At 52.1% G+C, this 12,835-nt stretch overlaps 1 protein-coding gene across 2 annotated transcripts; it reads left to right on the forward strand.

The window, feature by feature from the left end:
- The first annotated feature begins 5,228 nt into the window (after positions 1-5,228).
- On the forward strand, positions 5,229-11,843 carry LOC105943634 (serine protease 33-like). Of its 2 annotated transcripts, XM_045130234.1 has the most exons (6): positions 5,229-5,329; positions 5,578-5,740; positions 6,687-6,967; positions 8,166-8,329; positions 11,186-11,245; positions 11,374-11,843. In XM_045130234.1, the coding sequence occupies exons 1-6, from the start codon at positions 5,230-5,232 to the stop codon at positions 11,509-11,511; spliced, it is 906 nt and encodes a 301-aa protein (XP_044986169.1). In that variant the 5' UTR covers position 5,229; the 3' UTR covers positions 11,512-11,843. The 2 variants fall into 2 exon arrangements, with proteins under 2 accessions (XP_044986169.1, XP_012802837.2); XM_012947383.2 differs by having other exon boundaries at positions 11,186-11,843.
- The last annotated feature ends 992 nt before the right edge of the window (positions 11,844-12,835 follow it).

The raw sequence follows: 12,835 nt of genomic DNA on the forward strand, positions 1-12,835 counted from the left end.
TCGAACTGGGATTCTTTGGCTTTGCAGGCAAGCACCTTAACTGCTAAGCCATCTCTCCAGCCCAATAATATAATTTTTTAAAATCCTCAAATAACTGGGCTAGGGAGTTGACTCAGTCAAGGGCTATAGACCTAAGAAAATGGGCGGCTGTGAACTCCCTCCCTCACCTCCTGAGTTTTGGGATTACAGGTAGTTCAACCACACCTAAACTGAGGTGTCCTTTCTCCTTTCCTTCCACGGTGTGTTGGTGTATGACACGTGCGTGTTCGTGCGGGTGACTGTGTGCAGGTGCCCCAACTCAGGCGTCACTCCTCGCCTCCTACGCTGATTTTGAGTGTGGCTCTGGCTCGATCACTGCTGTGCTCTCCAGGCTAGCTGGCTCACAAGCTTTGTCATTCTCCTCTTCTGCCTCCCTCCCTGCCATGGGCATGCTGAGATTACAGACGCCCACGGATCCAGCTTTATACGGGTTCTGGAGACCCAAACTAAGGTCATCAGACTTGTGCAGCAGGCGCTTTACCCACGAAGCCGCCTCCCCAGCCCCGGAGCTTTTACTGCAAATGATGCAAATGTGTTGTTAGACAGTGATGACAGCTCTCACCACTGGATGGCACACTTTAACGTGGTTCACTTTAATAACTTAGGGGCTGTGAACTAAATCTCAGTGTAAGGGATCATTTCCTCAGAAGGCCACCCATGAGCTCCCAACCCCCTTGCTGGCTAGGGAATATGGGGGCCACTAGTCCCTCTACTGCGCCTCTGGTTGAGGGCCCACAGCCTGACGGAAGGAGAAGGGAGCTGAGCATCTGACAGCTGCCTTTGCAGGTGGATAAAAGAGAGGTGATGAGGAAAGGAAGTGTGCAGGGCAACAGAAGACTCTGGAGTCCCAGAGGCCTGGGAGGGGTGGCTGGGCTTTCTGTGGCTGGAATGGCACCCAGGCCACCACATCCCCAGCCTCGCTGTCCTTGGCCTCACTCTTTTAAAAAAATATTTTTGTTTATTTTTATTTGCTTATTTGAGAGCGACAAACACAGAGAGAAAGGCAGATAGAGAGAGAGAGAGAGAGAGAGAATGGGCACGCCAGGGCCTCCAGCCACTGCAAGCAAACTCCAGACACGTGCGCCCACCTTGTGCATCTGGCTAATGTTGTGGGTCCTGGGGAATCGAGCCTTGAACCGGGGTCCTTAGGCTTCACAGGCAAGCGCTTAACCACTAAGCCATCTCTCCAGCCCCACAATGATATTCTTTTTTTTTTTTTTTTTTTCGAGGTAGGGTCTCACTCTGGTCCAGGCTGACCTGGAATTCACTATGTAGTCTCAGGGTGGCCTTGAACTCACAGCGATCTTCCTAGCTCTGCCTCCTGAGTGCTGGGATTAAAGGCATGCGCCACCACGCCCGGCCACAATGATATTCTTTACCCTGTACTGGCTATTGTAGACCTTAGTGTTGGATGTACATCGCTTGATAGTCAGCTTCCCCAACTGCACAGTCCAGCCTCGTGGATCAATGAGCCTGGGCAGTGAGGAGAAAGCAGACAGAGCCCCTGGGAGGAGTGCTGGCCACCGGAGCCCAGCTGGGCCCCTCTCGGAGGTGAATGGGCTTGCTATTACCTGATCATCCTTGAAGCCATCGCCAAGCCCTTCTAGTGACTGAAGGGCCCCTGTAGGAGCCCCAGAGTTCAGACCAGGCACAGCCAGAGTCCCTGCCTCTAGGCACTGTGAGCGGAGGAACAGGCAAGTCACTGCCCCATTGGTCTTGTCATCCACCAGCCGAGGACATGGACTGATCCTAGTCAAATCTAGAGGAGCCCCTGTGAAGTCCAAAGAGGAATGAGCAGATGCGGGGGCGCAGGGTGAGGCTGGGCAAGGACCAGGCTGCACAACTAGTCTGGAGAGCTCTTTGCTGGGTCTCAGCATCTGCTTTCTCACTCCCAGGGAAGCTCTTTGCGGGCCACTGGGTCTCAGCATCTGCTTTCTCACTCCCAGGGAAGCTGCACGGAGGGCTGAACCTTCCTGGTTCCATTCTGATTGGAAAACAAAACAAAACAAAAGCAAACAGAACACCAGGGGCTGGGAAGATGGCTCAGGCAATAAGAGTGCTTGCTCTGCAAGCATGGAGACCCGAGTTCGACCCTCTGCACCCATATAAAAAACACGGCTGGGCATGGGCCACACGTGCTTTTAATGCCGTTGTTGAGAGACGGGCGAAGGCAGGAGGATTACCGGGCTCCCTGTCAGCCAGTCTAACTGAGCTCCAGGTTCGGTGAGAGACTGTCTCAGGAAAATAAGGTGGGAGAGTGATCAGAGGAACATACCTTACATCTTCCTAGGGCCTCCATGAACCTCAGCTTCAGTGTACGCACGTCTGTATACCACATACACACATGCATCACACATGCTGCACACACCAAAGAAATGCATGGGGGCTGGAGAGATGGCTCTTCAGTGGTTAAAGGTGCTTGCTTGCAAAGCCTGAAGGCCCAGGTTTGATTCTCCAGTACCCATGCAAAGCCAGATGCACAAAGTGGTGCATGTGTCTGGAGTCCATGTGAACAGGGAGAAGGCTCTGCTGCACCCATTCTCCATTCTCTCTCTGTGTGTCAAATAAGTAAATATAAAATATAAAGAATACAGAATAAATATAAAAATTTAAAAATAGGGCTGGGGAGATGGCTTACAGTTAAGGTGCTTGCCTGCAAAGCCTAAGGGCCCATGTTCGACTCTCCAGCCCCATGTGCATCTGGCTTATGTGGGTTCTGGGGAATTGAACCGAGGTCCTTTAGCTTTGTAGGCAAGCTCCTTAACTGTTAAGCCATGTCTCCAGTCCACAACTGGGAAACTTCTAGCTAGTACATCCCAGAAAGCCTCAAGAGTTGCTTGCACATATTGAACAAGAATTATGTAGAGGTGGGGCTGAAGAGATTGTTCAGTGGTTAGGGCACTTGCCTGTAAGACCTAATAACCCAAATTCAATTCCCTAGTATTGACGTAAAGCCAGATGCAAAAAGTGGCACATGCATCTGGAGTTCCTTTGAAGCGGCTAGAGGCCCAGGTGTGCCCATTCTCTCTCTCTCTCTGCTGGGCATAATGGCACACACCTTTGATCCCATTACTTGGGAGGCTGAGGTAGGAGGATTGTCGTGAGTTTAGGCTCACTCTGAGACTACATAGTGAAATACTAGGTCAGCCTGGGCTACAGTGAGATCCTACCTCAAAAAACAACAACAACAAAAGAATTATGTGGGGAAAGGGCTATTAGAGAACATGAGAGTGATTAGAAATTTAAAATTAAGTGATAAAATGGAAACAGCTAAGGAATTAGCTAAAAGCTTAAGCTTTTTATAAACTTAAAGAGAAAGCAAAGAAAATAAGGAACAAGGTTAGATATTGGAGCAAAACATTTTTTGTTTTTTTTGAGGTAGGATCCCACTGTAGCCTAGGCTGGCCTGGAATTCACTACATAGTCCCAGGGTGGCCTGAAACTCATGGGGGTCCTCCTACCTCTGCCTCCTGAGTGCTGGGAGTAAAGGTGTGCACCGCTACGCTCAGCTCCGTTTCTTTCGAGGGTTAACGGTGTACTGTTTGCGCATGCATCCCATGCATGCAACAGCGAGGCAGGAATCATCTCCCCCACCCACTGTTTGTATTGTCTGGCTGGCTCCTGAAATTCCACGGCCATATTCCAGGGTGCAGATAGGAGTCGGAGTCATGGACCACTGAGTTTGTCTTCCAAGGCAGAGACATGCAGCTGTCGCTTTGCAGCTGTCAGGTGTCCTTCAAGCTTCTTTGTTCCCAGCGCCAACAGCGGCTCTTGCAAGTCCTTTTTATTTATTTATTTTTGGTGTGGAAATTTTACTGTAGGTAAAACAGGCTCTAAGGTTAGTGTTTTTAGATTTGAAGCATAGGGACTGTGATGGTTACATTCTGTTGTCAACTTGCTACTGGTTAGGAATCCAGGGACATTACTCTCGGGTGGGTCTCTGAGGTTGCTTCCAGGAAGGATTAACTGAAGGAGGAAGTCCTTCCTCCAGAGTGGACAGTCCTCCTGGAGGTGGGCTATATACAAGGACGCTCTGAGGGAAACAGTCCCCTTTTGTCCACCTGGCTGCCTGGGCTGTTTGCCCGTGTCTTCACTCATACCTGCACCTGTCCTGTTCTCTGTCCTCGTCAGCTCTCCTTTGTTGGCATTGGAATCGAGCTTCCTCGGCCTTCCAAGGTGGACTGAGGAGCAGTGGCTCTCCAGAAATCATCCAGACCTTTGGTGCTGAATTGGGAGTCCTGAGATGTCCGGCCATGCTGCACTATGCAGCTGGCATGACTGCCATAAACCTAATCCAATAAATTCCTCTTCTACTACAATTCATTCTATTGGTTCTGTTCCTCTGGAAAACCCTGGTTAATACAGGGATAGTCTATACTGATAAAAGTTATGCTCCAGCTAGGAATGACGGCACGTGTTTTAACCAGCCCTCCTCCCTCGCCTGCACCACCTCTGCGAGCCCCAGGGCTGGGCACACGGCCGCCCCCTGGTGGTTAAGCGGTGAACATGCAGGTGTCTGCTGCGCGTGACCGCACCACTTGGGGACTCGAGCTTTCCCGGGATTGGTTTCCAGATGGCTAACAAGAATGATGAGTGAATGATGGGGCACGGAAGGGTGTGCTTGGTTCGGGGTACCCCCTAGCAGGCTCTGGGGTCTACAGCTCAGGCCCACCTGTCTTCTTCCACCTCCCACGCAGGCTGGAAGCTGCAATACAACACGCTGATTGCTGTCGCCCAGAACCTGGGGTGGAGTTTTCTGGCTTTGTCCTTGTAGAGCTTAACCCTCCACCTCAGTCTCACTTCCTGTGCTGTGAGGTGGAATTTTAACAGCTTCTGAGGAGTGAGTGAAGGTGTGCCCTGCGGTTGGTGCAAGCCACACCCATAATGCAGTGGGCTTGTGCCAATAAAAGGTGGAGGTTTTGAGTGCCAGGATTCTCGGGTCACAGCAAGGGGCTGGGGCTGGGGGCAAAAATCTGACCAAGGATTCCAGACCATGCAGGCTGCGGGGAGGCCGAGGCCGACTCCTTTTGCCCGGGGGCAGTGGAGGTCTTGGCCCCTCCCAGGGCTGGGGTGCAGGTGTGAGGCTCAGCCCCACCCAGGAGCCCCACCAGGGCCGCCGCTGCCTTCCTTGTTCCTGGAGTGTCTGGAACTCTGACCCCAAGCCCAGGCTGAGCGCGTCTGTACGCAGTCATGAAGTTGGCCCTGCCTATGGTCCTGTTCATCCTTCCCGGAGCCCTTTTGGGGGGTGAGAGTCCCCCAGCTCTTTCTTACAGAAACGACTTGGATTCAGGTAGGGTGACATGGGTGTAGACAAGAACTTTAGGACAAGTGTGGAGTGTAGGTCTGGCGCAGACCCAGAGGGCTGTCTTGTTCCTTAGTTTGAGCTGGTGCTGTTAGGAGCCAGGAATTCTGATTCAGCCTCTCACCGACCGGCCTATGCTGGTACTCAGCTCCCAGGGGCTGTGATAATGGAGAGAGCTCTGAGGGCACAAGGGAGGGTAAAGTTGCTGTGTGTCACGTGCCTACTAATTCCTGCAGTGTGTGGACGTCCCGGGACATCAGGCCGGATTGTGTCGGGGCAGGATGCCCAGCCTGGCCGGTGGCCCTGGCAGGTCAGCTTGAGGGAGTATGGACAACACGTCTGTGGCGGTTCCCTCATTGCCGAGGACTGGGTGCTGACCGCCGCCCACTGCTTCAGCCAGTGAGTGCCTCCCTGGGGTTGGTGTGTGTGCCCGGGGCCAGTAGAGCCTCCCTTCATTCGTTCTTATTTATTTATTTTTATTTTTATAATTTTTTAAAGATTTATTTTTATTCATTTATTCATGTATTAGAGACAGAGAGATGGGGAGAGGAAAGTGAGAATGGGCGCACCAGGGCCTCTAGCTACTGCAAGTGAACTGCAGACACATGCACCACCATGTGCATCTGGCTTATGTGGGACCTGGAGAATTGAACCTGGGTCCTTAGGCTTTGCAGGCAAGGGCCTTAACCACTAAGCCATTTCTCTAGCCCCTTCCATTCATTCTTTATGCCCTCATTTCTCCATATGAACCACAGCCTCTGCCTACTTTGGCAGGAGATGAATCAGGGCTGTGTCCTTCTAGCATCCCTGAGGAAAGGAAGGGAAAGAGTTAAACACAGCTCTTCTCCCAAGAATGGACTCTGTCTGGAAAAGTCCTTTGAGAATCCAAGGTCTTGAGTGCACAGCTCAGTAGCTTTTGGATGGGTGTTCTGACTTCCTCAGTTACTTTCCTACAAAACGAAGGAAGTTATGGGAGATTTATGGGTTATGGTGACCTTTAAGGGGGTGCCTGGCTTTGTTGACATGTGCTCAGCTCTCACAAAAGCCCAGTAGTGATATTAGAGTCCATGCCAGGCATAAAGATTGTCTTTCAGGGCTGGAAAGATAGCTTAGCAGTTAAGGCATTTGCCTGCAAAGCCAAAGGGCCCAGGTTCAATTCCCCAGGGCCCATGTAAGCCAGATGCATAAGGTGGCACATGTATCTGGTATTGGTTTGAAGCAGCTGGAAGCCCTGGTGCACCCATTCTCTGTCTGTCTGTCTGTCTCTCTGCTTGCAAATAAATAAATTTTAAAAAATTGTCTTTCATTCTTACCCATGAGGCCCCCTTACTTTCCCTTCCCTCAGGGGTGAGCCCCTGTCTGCCTACAAAGTACTTCTGGGCTCCATCTCCTCCTACCCCGAGGATGGTGAACCTGGGGAGCTCCGAGCGGTGGCCCAGTGTGTCAAGTATCCGAGCTACTCGGCAGAGGAGCACAGCAGCGGAGACATTGCCCTGGTGCAGCTGGACACACCTGTCTCTTTCAGTGACCTCATCCTCCCAGTCTGCCTCCCCAGACCTGAAGACCCTGTGGATCCTGGCATCTGGTGCTGGGTGACTGGCTGGGGGAACATCGGCATGAATCAAGGTAAGGATGTTGAGAGCTGGTGAAAGGGCAGGGGCTGGGGGTGTGCAGCCAGGGGCACTTTTCACACCCTCCAGCTGCCAGCTGCCCAGCCCCCACCCTCAGAAAGGACCCCCATGGACCTCACACTCCCAGGACGGCCACCACGCACAGCATGCTTCAAGATGTTGTCGTGTTATCTGACAACCAGAAGAAAAGGGCTGGGTCCGTCAGAGGGATCAGGGTTGCCAGCACAACCCGGGCCACACTTCTGTCATCTCTGTCACTTGGACCCGCGCAAGCAGGGCCTGCTGGGACTCATTCTCAGTGGGGCTGCCTTCACCAGCCCCACAGCGTCCTGGGCCTTCTTCTGGCGAGTGAGAGCTCAAGAATGGCAACCTGGTGAGGTTACTGCCAGGGATGTGTGACAGAGTGCTTTCAGGCCTTTTCCAAGAGGGCCAAGGAACTGTCATTGATATGGTGTTCATCACTGTCATCCACGTTTGTGATAACATCTTGTTCCCCTGTCCCGGGGCTCACAACAAGTCAGAAAAGTGTTTGCACATAGTTCAGGAGGTCAGAAGTCTGAAATTAAGATGTCTCCTGGAAGTTTTAGGAAGGACCAATCCTTGTATCTCTTTTTAAAATTAGTTATTATTATTATTATTTATTTTTTCGAGGTAGGGTCTCACTGTAGTCCAGGCTGACCTGGAATTCACTATGTAGTCTCAGGGTGGCCTCAAACTCATGGCGATCCTCCAACTTCTGCCTCCCAAGTGCTGGGATTAAAGGTGTGCGTCACCACACCTGGCATAGGGTTGCATTTTTATAACTCATTCTAGACCTAAATTACCTCTGATGCTTGGAAAGCCGAAACAAGTAAGGCGACCACAGTCCAGGGTCACAAAGCCATGTGTGGGCTGCTGCCCAGTGTCTTGAGTCTTACCATATGTCCATAAGTCCACCGCACCCCAATACTCTGACACTGTGAGAGAGGAGGCTGAGTCAGCACATCTGCGCCATGCCAGCTCCCAGAGGAATGGAGCAGATCTGCCTAGCTTGTGAATGTTGGTGCAAACCAATGCCCACATCTTGGGGGCCTCCCTGACATAGCTGCCAGGGTTTCATGGGTGAAAACTAGGCCGCTCTTCCAGGAGGCAGAAGAACTGGCTAGCCCATCTGGGAGAGGGTGACACGTTCTCTCCCCTGATCCGCCCTCCAGCGCTCCCGCCACCCTTCACTCTGAAGGAGCTGCAGGTCCCACTCATTGATGCCCAGACTTGTGACGCCTTCTACCGGGAGAACTCCATCCCCAGCCAGGAGCCCATCATCCTGGGGGACATGCTGTGTGCTGGCTTCGAGGAAGGCCGGAAGGATGCCTGTAACGTAAGCAAGCCATACCCAGACAGCTCCGCTGCCCAGAATCCAGGTGGCCTGTGGGCAGATGTTTCTCTCCTCAGCACCCTGGAAACCTCCCTGGATGGAGGACCCCCCCTCCCACACCAACTAAAAAAGAGAACCAAATTAAGCTGAGGAGACAGTGCCCTTGGTAAAGTGCTTACCTTGCAAGCATGAGTGTATTCATTCCCTAGGACCCATGTGAAACAGCTGAGTGTGGTAGCACGGGCTTCCAGTCCCATCGTTGGGGATGTGGAAGAGGAGGGTCCCTGAGGCTCGCTGGCTGGCTAGTCTAATCTACTTGATGAGTTCCAGGCCAGCGAGGGACCCTGTCACAAAAAGTGGACAGTGCCTGAGAATGACACCTGAGGTTGTCCCTGGCTCCACACACATGTGCACATGAGTGTGCCCATACTAGTGCACACAAACACACGCATTTAAGAAAAAAAAGGGCTGGAGAGATGGCTGAGTGGTTAAGGCACTTGCCGGTGAAGCCCAAGGATCCATGTTTGACTCTTCAGATCCCACGTAAGCCAGACGCGCAAGGTGATGCAAGCATGCAAGGTCGCACATGCGCACAAGGTGGAGCACGCGTCTGGAGTTCAATTTCAGTGGCTGGAGGCCCTGGTGTGCCAATTGTCTCTCCCTCCCTTCCTTCCTCCCTCTCATAAAATAAAATTAAAAGCAAAAAAAAAAAAAAAAAGGAATGGGTAAATAGCTCAGTGGTTAAAGGCTTGTAAAGCCTGAACCAGGATCTGATTCCCCAGCCGCCCATATAAAGCTTGACTCAAAAAATGGCTGAAGTGAGCCGGGCGTGGTGGCGCACGCCTTTAATCCCAGAATTCAGGAGGCAGAGGTAGGAGGATCTCCGTGAGTTGGAAGCCACCTGAGACCACATGGTGAATTCCAGGTCAGTTTGGGCTACAGCGAGACTCTACCTTGAAAAAAAAAAAAAAAAAAGCGGAAATGGGTTACGGTTAGGGCTACGTGTGAGTGTAGGTTCACACAGGCCACAGCGCACACTTTTCTTTTCCCAAAGATAACACCAGAGCCTTGGACTGTATTTTCATGAGAAGTAGGCTGCTTCAAGCTTGGCTGGCTTTGTTTTTCTTTTCATCCACATATACTGACTACCAAGTATTTTTGGTTGTTTACCTCAAAGAAGAGATACTGGGTGGTGAGGGGTGGGGGCTGTTGGTGGAGCTCAGTTGGCAGAGCTCTGACTAGCTAGCGTGCAGAGAAGCCCTGGGTGTGAATTCCAACACTGCATAAAATGGGAATGGGGGTGCCCGCTTGTGACCCCAGCACCTGAGCGGTGGAGCAAAAGCCTCACAAGTTCAAGGCCATCCGTGGCTACTGTTGCGGTCAGCTCTCAATGCTGGAGCAAACACCCAACTAGAAACAGTTTACGCGAGGGAAGGTCTATTTCAGGTTTACCACTTACAGGAGGACACCATCAATGGTGAGAGAAGCCGACTCATGCCCACGGATGCAAGCAGAGAGACAGACCACCAGCAGCCAGCGCCACACAGCTGCTTCAGTCACACTGCTCTCGTCGCGCCTAGTAGGGCTGCACTAGAGCCACCCTCAGTGAGGGGCCCCTGCGGCACAGATCTGCGTACTAGGGGCTCAAGTTGCAAGCTCAGTTTTTATTTATTTTTTTTTGTTTTTTTGAGGTAGGGTCTTGTTCTAGTCCAGGCTCACCTGGAATTCACTATACAGTCTCAGGGTGGCCTCCAACTCACACGATCCTCCTACCTCTGCCTCCCGAGTGCTGGGATTAAAGGCGTGCGCCACCACTCCCGGAGCAAGCTCGGTTTTTAGTTTTATTTATTTATTAGAGAGGGAGGGAGGGAGGAGAGAGAGTGAGAGGGAGAAAGGAAGAAGGAAAGGAAGAAAGAAAGAAAGAAAGAAAGAAAGAAAGAAAGAAAGAAAGAAAGAAAGAAAGGGCATGCTAGGGCCTCCAGCCACTGCAAATGAACTCCAAACACATGTGCCACCTTGTGCATCTGGCTTATGTGGGACCTGGAGAATTGAACCTGGGTCCTTAGTCTTTGCAGGTAAGCACTTTAACCTCTAAGCCATGTCTCCAGCCCTGCAAACTTAGTTTTTTGTTTTTTTTTTTTAATTTTATTTATTTATTTATTTGAGAGCGACAGACACAGAGAGAAAGACAGATAGAGGGAGAGAGAGAGAATGGGCGCGCCAGGGCTTCCAGCCTCTGCAAATGAACTCCAGACGCGTGCGCCCCCTTGTGCATCTGGCTAACGTGGGACCTGGGGAACCAAGCCTCGAACCGGAGTCCTTAGGCTTCACAGGCAAGCGCTTAACCGCTAAGCCATCTCTCCAGCCCCTTGCAAACTTAGTTTTAATAAAACACCTGAGTCTGTGGGGCCATACATTCAAACTACCACAGCTACATAGCAAATTTGAGGTCAGCATTAGCTATGAGAGAGAGAATATGTCAACAACAAGAAAATGCTCATTCTGGTCCAAACTCTGAAAGGCAAAAGTTTGCATTTTATTTAGAGAGTACGCTCCTTGTCCCACTTTGTGCATTTGTGCATCTGGCTTACATGGGCACTGGGGAATTGAACCCTGGGCCATTAGGCTTTGCAAGCAAGTGGTTTTAACTGCCATCTCTCCAGCCCCAAAGGTGTTTGCCCCATCTGTCAGGAACCCCCTTTTCCCTCAGTCCCTGACACCTTTCAGAAACTTTCAACCCATTGATTCTCTGCCCACTGTGACAAAGAGAGTCGGCCAGGCTGGGCGACAACCTCCGTTTTCTACCCGTGCTTAGGCTCAGGCCTCCCGGACACCTCTGCACCTCTTCTTTCTTCCCAGGGTGACTCCGGCGGTCCTCTGGTCTGTGACATTGATGGGGTCTGGACCCAGGCGGGAGTGGTGAGTTGGGGATCTGACTGTGCCCTGCCCAAGAGGCCCGGTGTTTATACCAACGTCAGCGTCTACACCACGTGGATTGTGGGCACAGTGTGGAACTCAGCCCCAGATGAAAGAGTCTTCTCTTCCAGCAGTGCAGGGACCTTGCTGTGTGGTCTGTTGCTGCTCCTGGGACCACTGGGTGGCACCTTCATCTGCCTGGGGTTGGTTTAACAGGAAGCCCATCATCTCAGCCCTTTCACCCTGAACTCTCACTCTCTGCTCCATGAGGAGCAGCTTCTCATGAGGGTCCCGCTTCTCGGGCCCACCCAGCGCATCCTCCTGCTGCTGTGCTGCGCCCCACCACCTCCTGCATCAGCCTTGCAACCCCACGCACTCCCTCTCCTTCAGCCAAGCCCTGGCCTCCTCCTGGCTACCATGGCCCCTGAGCTGCCTCTCGTGCTCCTAGGGACCTTGGATTGCCAGACAGAGCCTTGGGCTTCTGGCTTGTTTTCACTGCCTTCTCCTTGCAGCCCAGGGCCAAGGACAGGACACAGCCACCTTTCAGGGAATCCTTGCTGGCTCCTGGGGCTGGTGGGTGTTTGTGCAGTGTGCCTGTATCTGAAGCAATAAAGATTGGATCCAGCAGGATGAGTTCTCACTGTGCACTTCCTCCTGTGCCTGTGAGCCGACACCTTCAGAGAGGCTCAGAAAAGCATCAGAATACATACACACACACACACACACACACACACACACACATATATGTATATACATATATACACATACATACATATATATGTACCCCCACACATAGGCAAGGGATCTGGGGCCATGGGTAGGATTGGGATAATACCAGGGTTGTGAGTAAGGCAGGAGGAGACTCCCGGGACCACAGGTGGGCTTACAGGTGATTGGTGGGGCTAGAGTGAATCTCAGGTTCATAGGCAGGTCTGGGGCCCAAATCTGGGGTTCTGCTTCAAGTTCATGTCTGCTGGGGCTGGGTAGGTGAGATGCTAGCTCACACCCTTGGGTGCGAATGGCTCTGGGGTGGTGACAAGCTCTCGCTCGCTGTCCAAGGAAGCTGGGGTTGGTCTGGTATGTAAGAGAGCAACTGGAGGCCAGAGCTCAGGCTGGGGTCCAGGCACGTGGAGATCTTGGCTTTTTCCCAGGGACAGGAAGAGTTGAGAGATGGGGCAGACACCTCTTTTGTGTGGGAGCCTCAGCTTCTGCCCCAGGACACATCTCTGACCCAGGGCATCATGGCCCATGGAGTCACAGGTCTTCATATCAGGCCTGCATGCAGAGGACCCTCTTTTGGCCTCACATGGCTCAGGATTTCCTCCACCCAGTGCCATCCCCTGAGGCGTTCCTCGTTGGACATAGGCCCTTTGCTGCAGCCTCCGTTACACATGGGGTGTATGCCTGTCCCTGCCATGGATCCTTGTGTGCTGTAATGGGACTGCCAGGTTCCAGAGCTCTCTCCTGCTGTCTGGTTAGCTCAGGAGGCAACTACAGGTCCTCTGGGCCTAAGCCAATGTACCTGGAGATGGGAATGGGCTCAGTAGAGATGGTGAGGTGGGGCTGGGTGAAGAGGCCCAGATTATGCCCAGG

Source organism: Jaculus jaculus, chromosome 11 (genome assembly GCF_020740685.1).
Source record: "Jaculus jaculus isolate mJacJac1 chromosome 11, mJacJac1.mat.Y.cur, whole genome shotgun sequence".
Taxonomy (NCBI): Eukaryota; Metazoa; Chordata; class Mammalia; order Rodentia; family Dipodidae; genus Jaculus; species Jaculus jaculus.

What these genes read in the sequence shown, in the direction of transcription:
- LOC105943634 (XM_012947383.2), top strand. Translation starts at nt 5,230, where the DNA reads ATGAAGTTGGCCCTGCCTATGGTCCTGTTCATCCTTCCCGGAGCCCTT. An exon ending in CAGAAACGACTTGGATTCAG is followed by an intron (nt 5,330 to 5,577) that starts GTAGGGTGACAT and finishes TAATTCCTGCAG; the next exon opens with TGTGTGGACGTCCCGGGACA. An exon ending in GCCGCCCACTGCTTCAGCCA is followed by an intron (nt 5,741 to 6,686) that starts GTGAGTGCCTCC and finishes CCCTTCCCTCAG; the next exon opens with GGGTGAGCCCCTGTCTGCCT.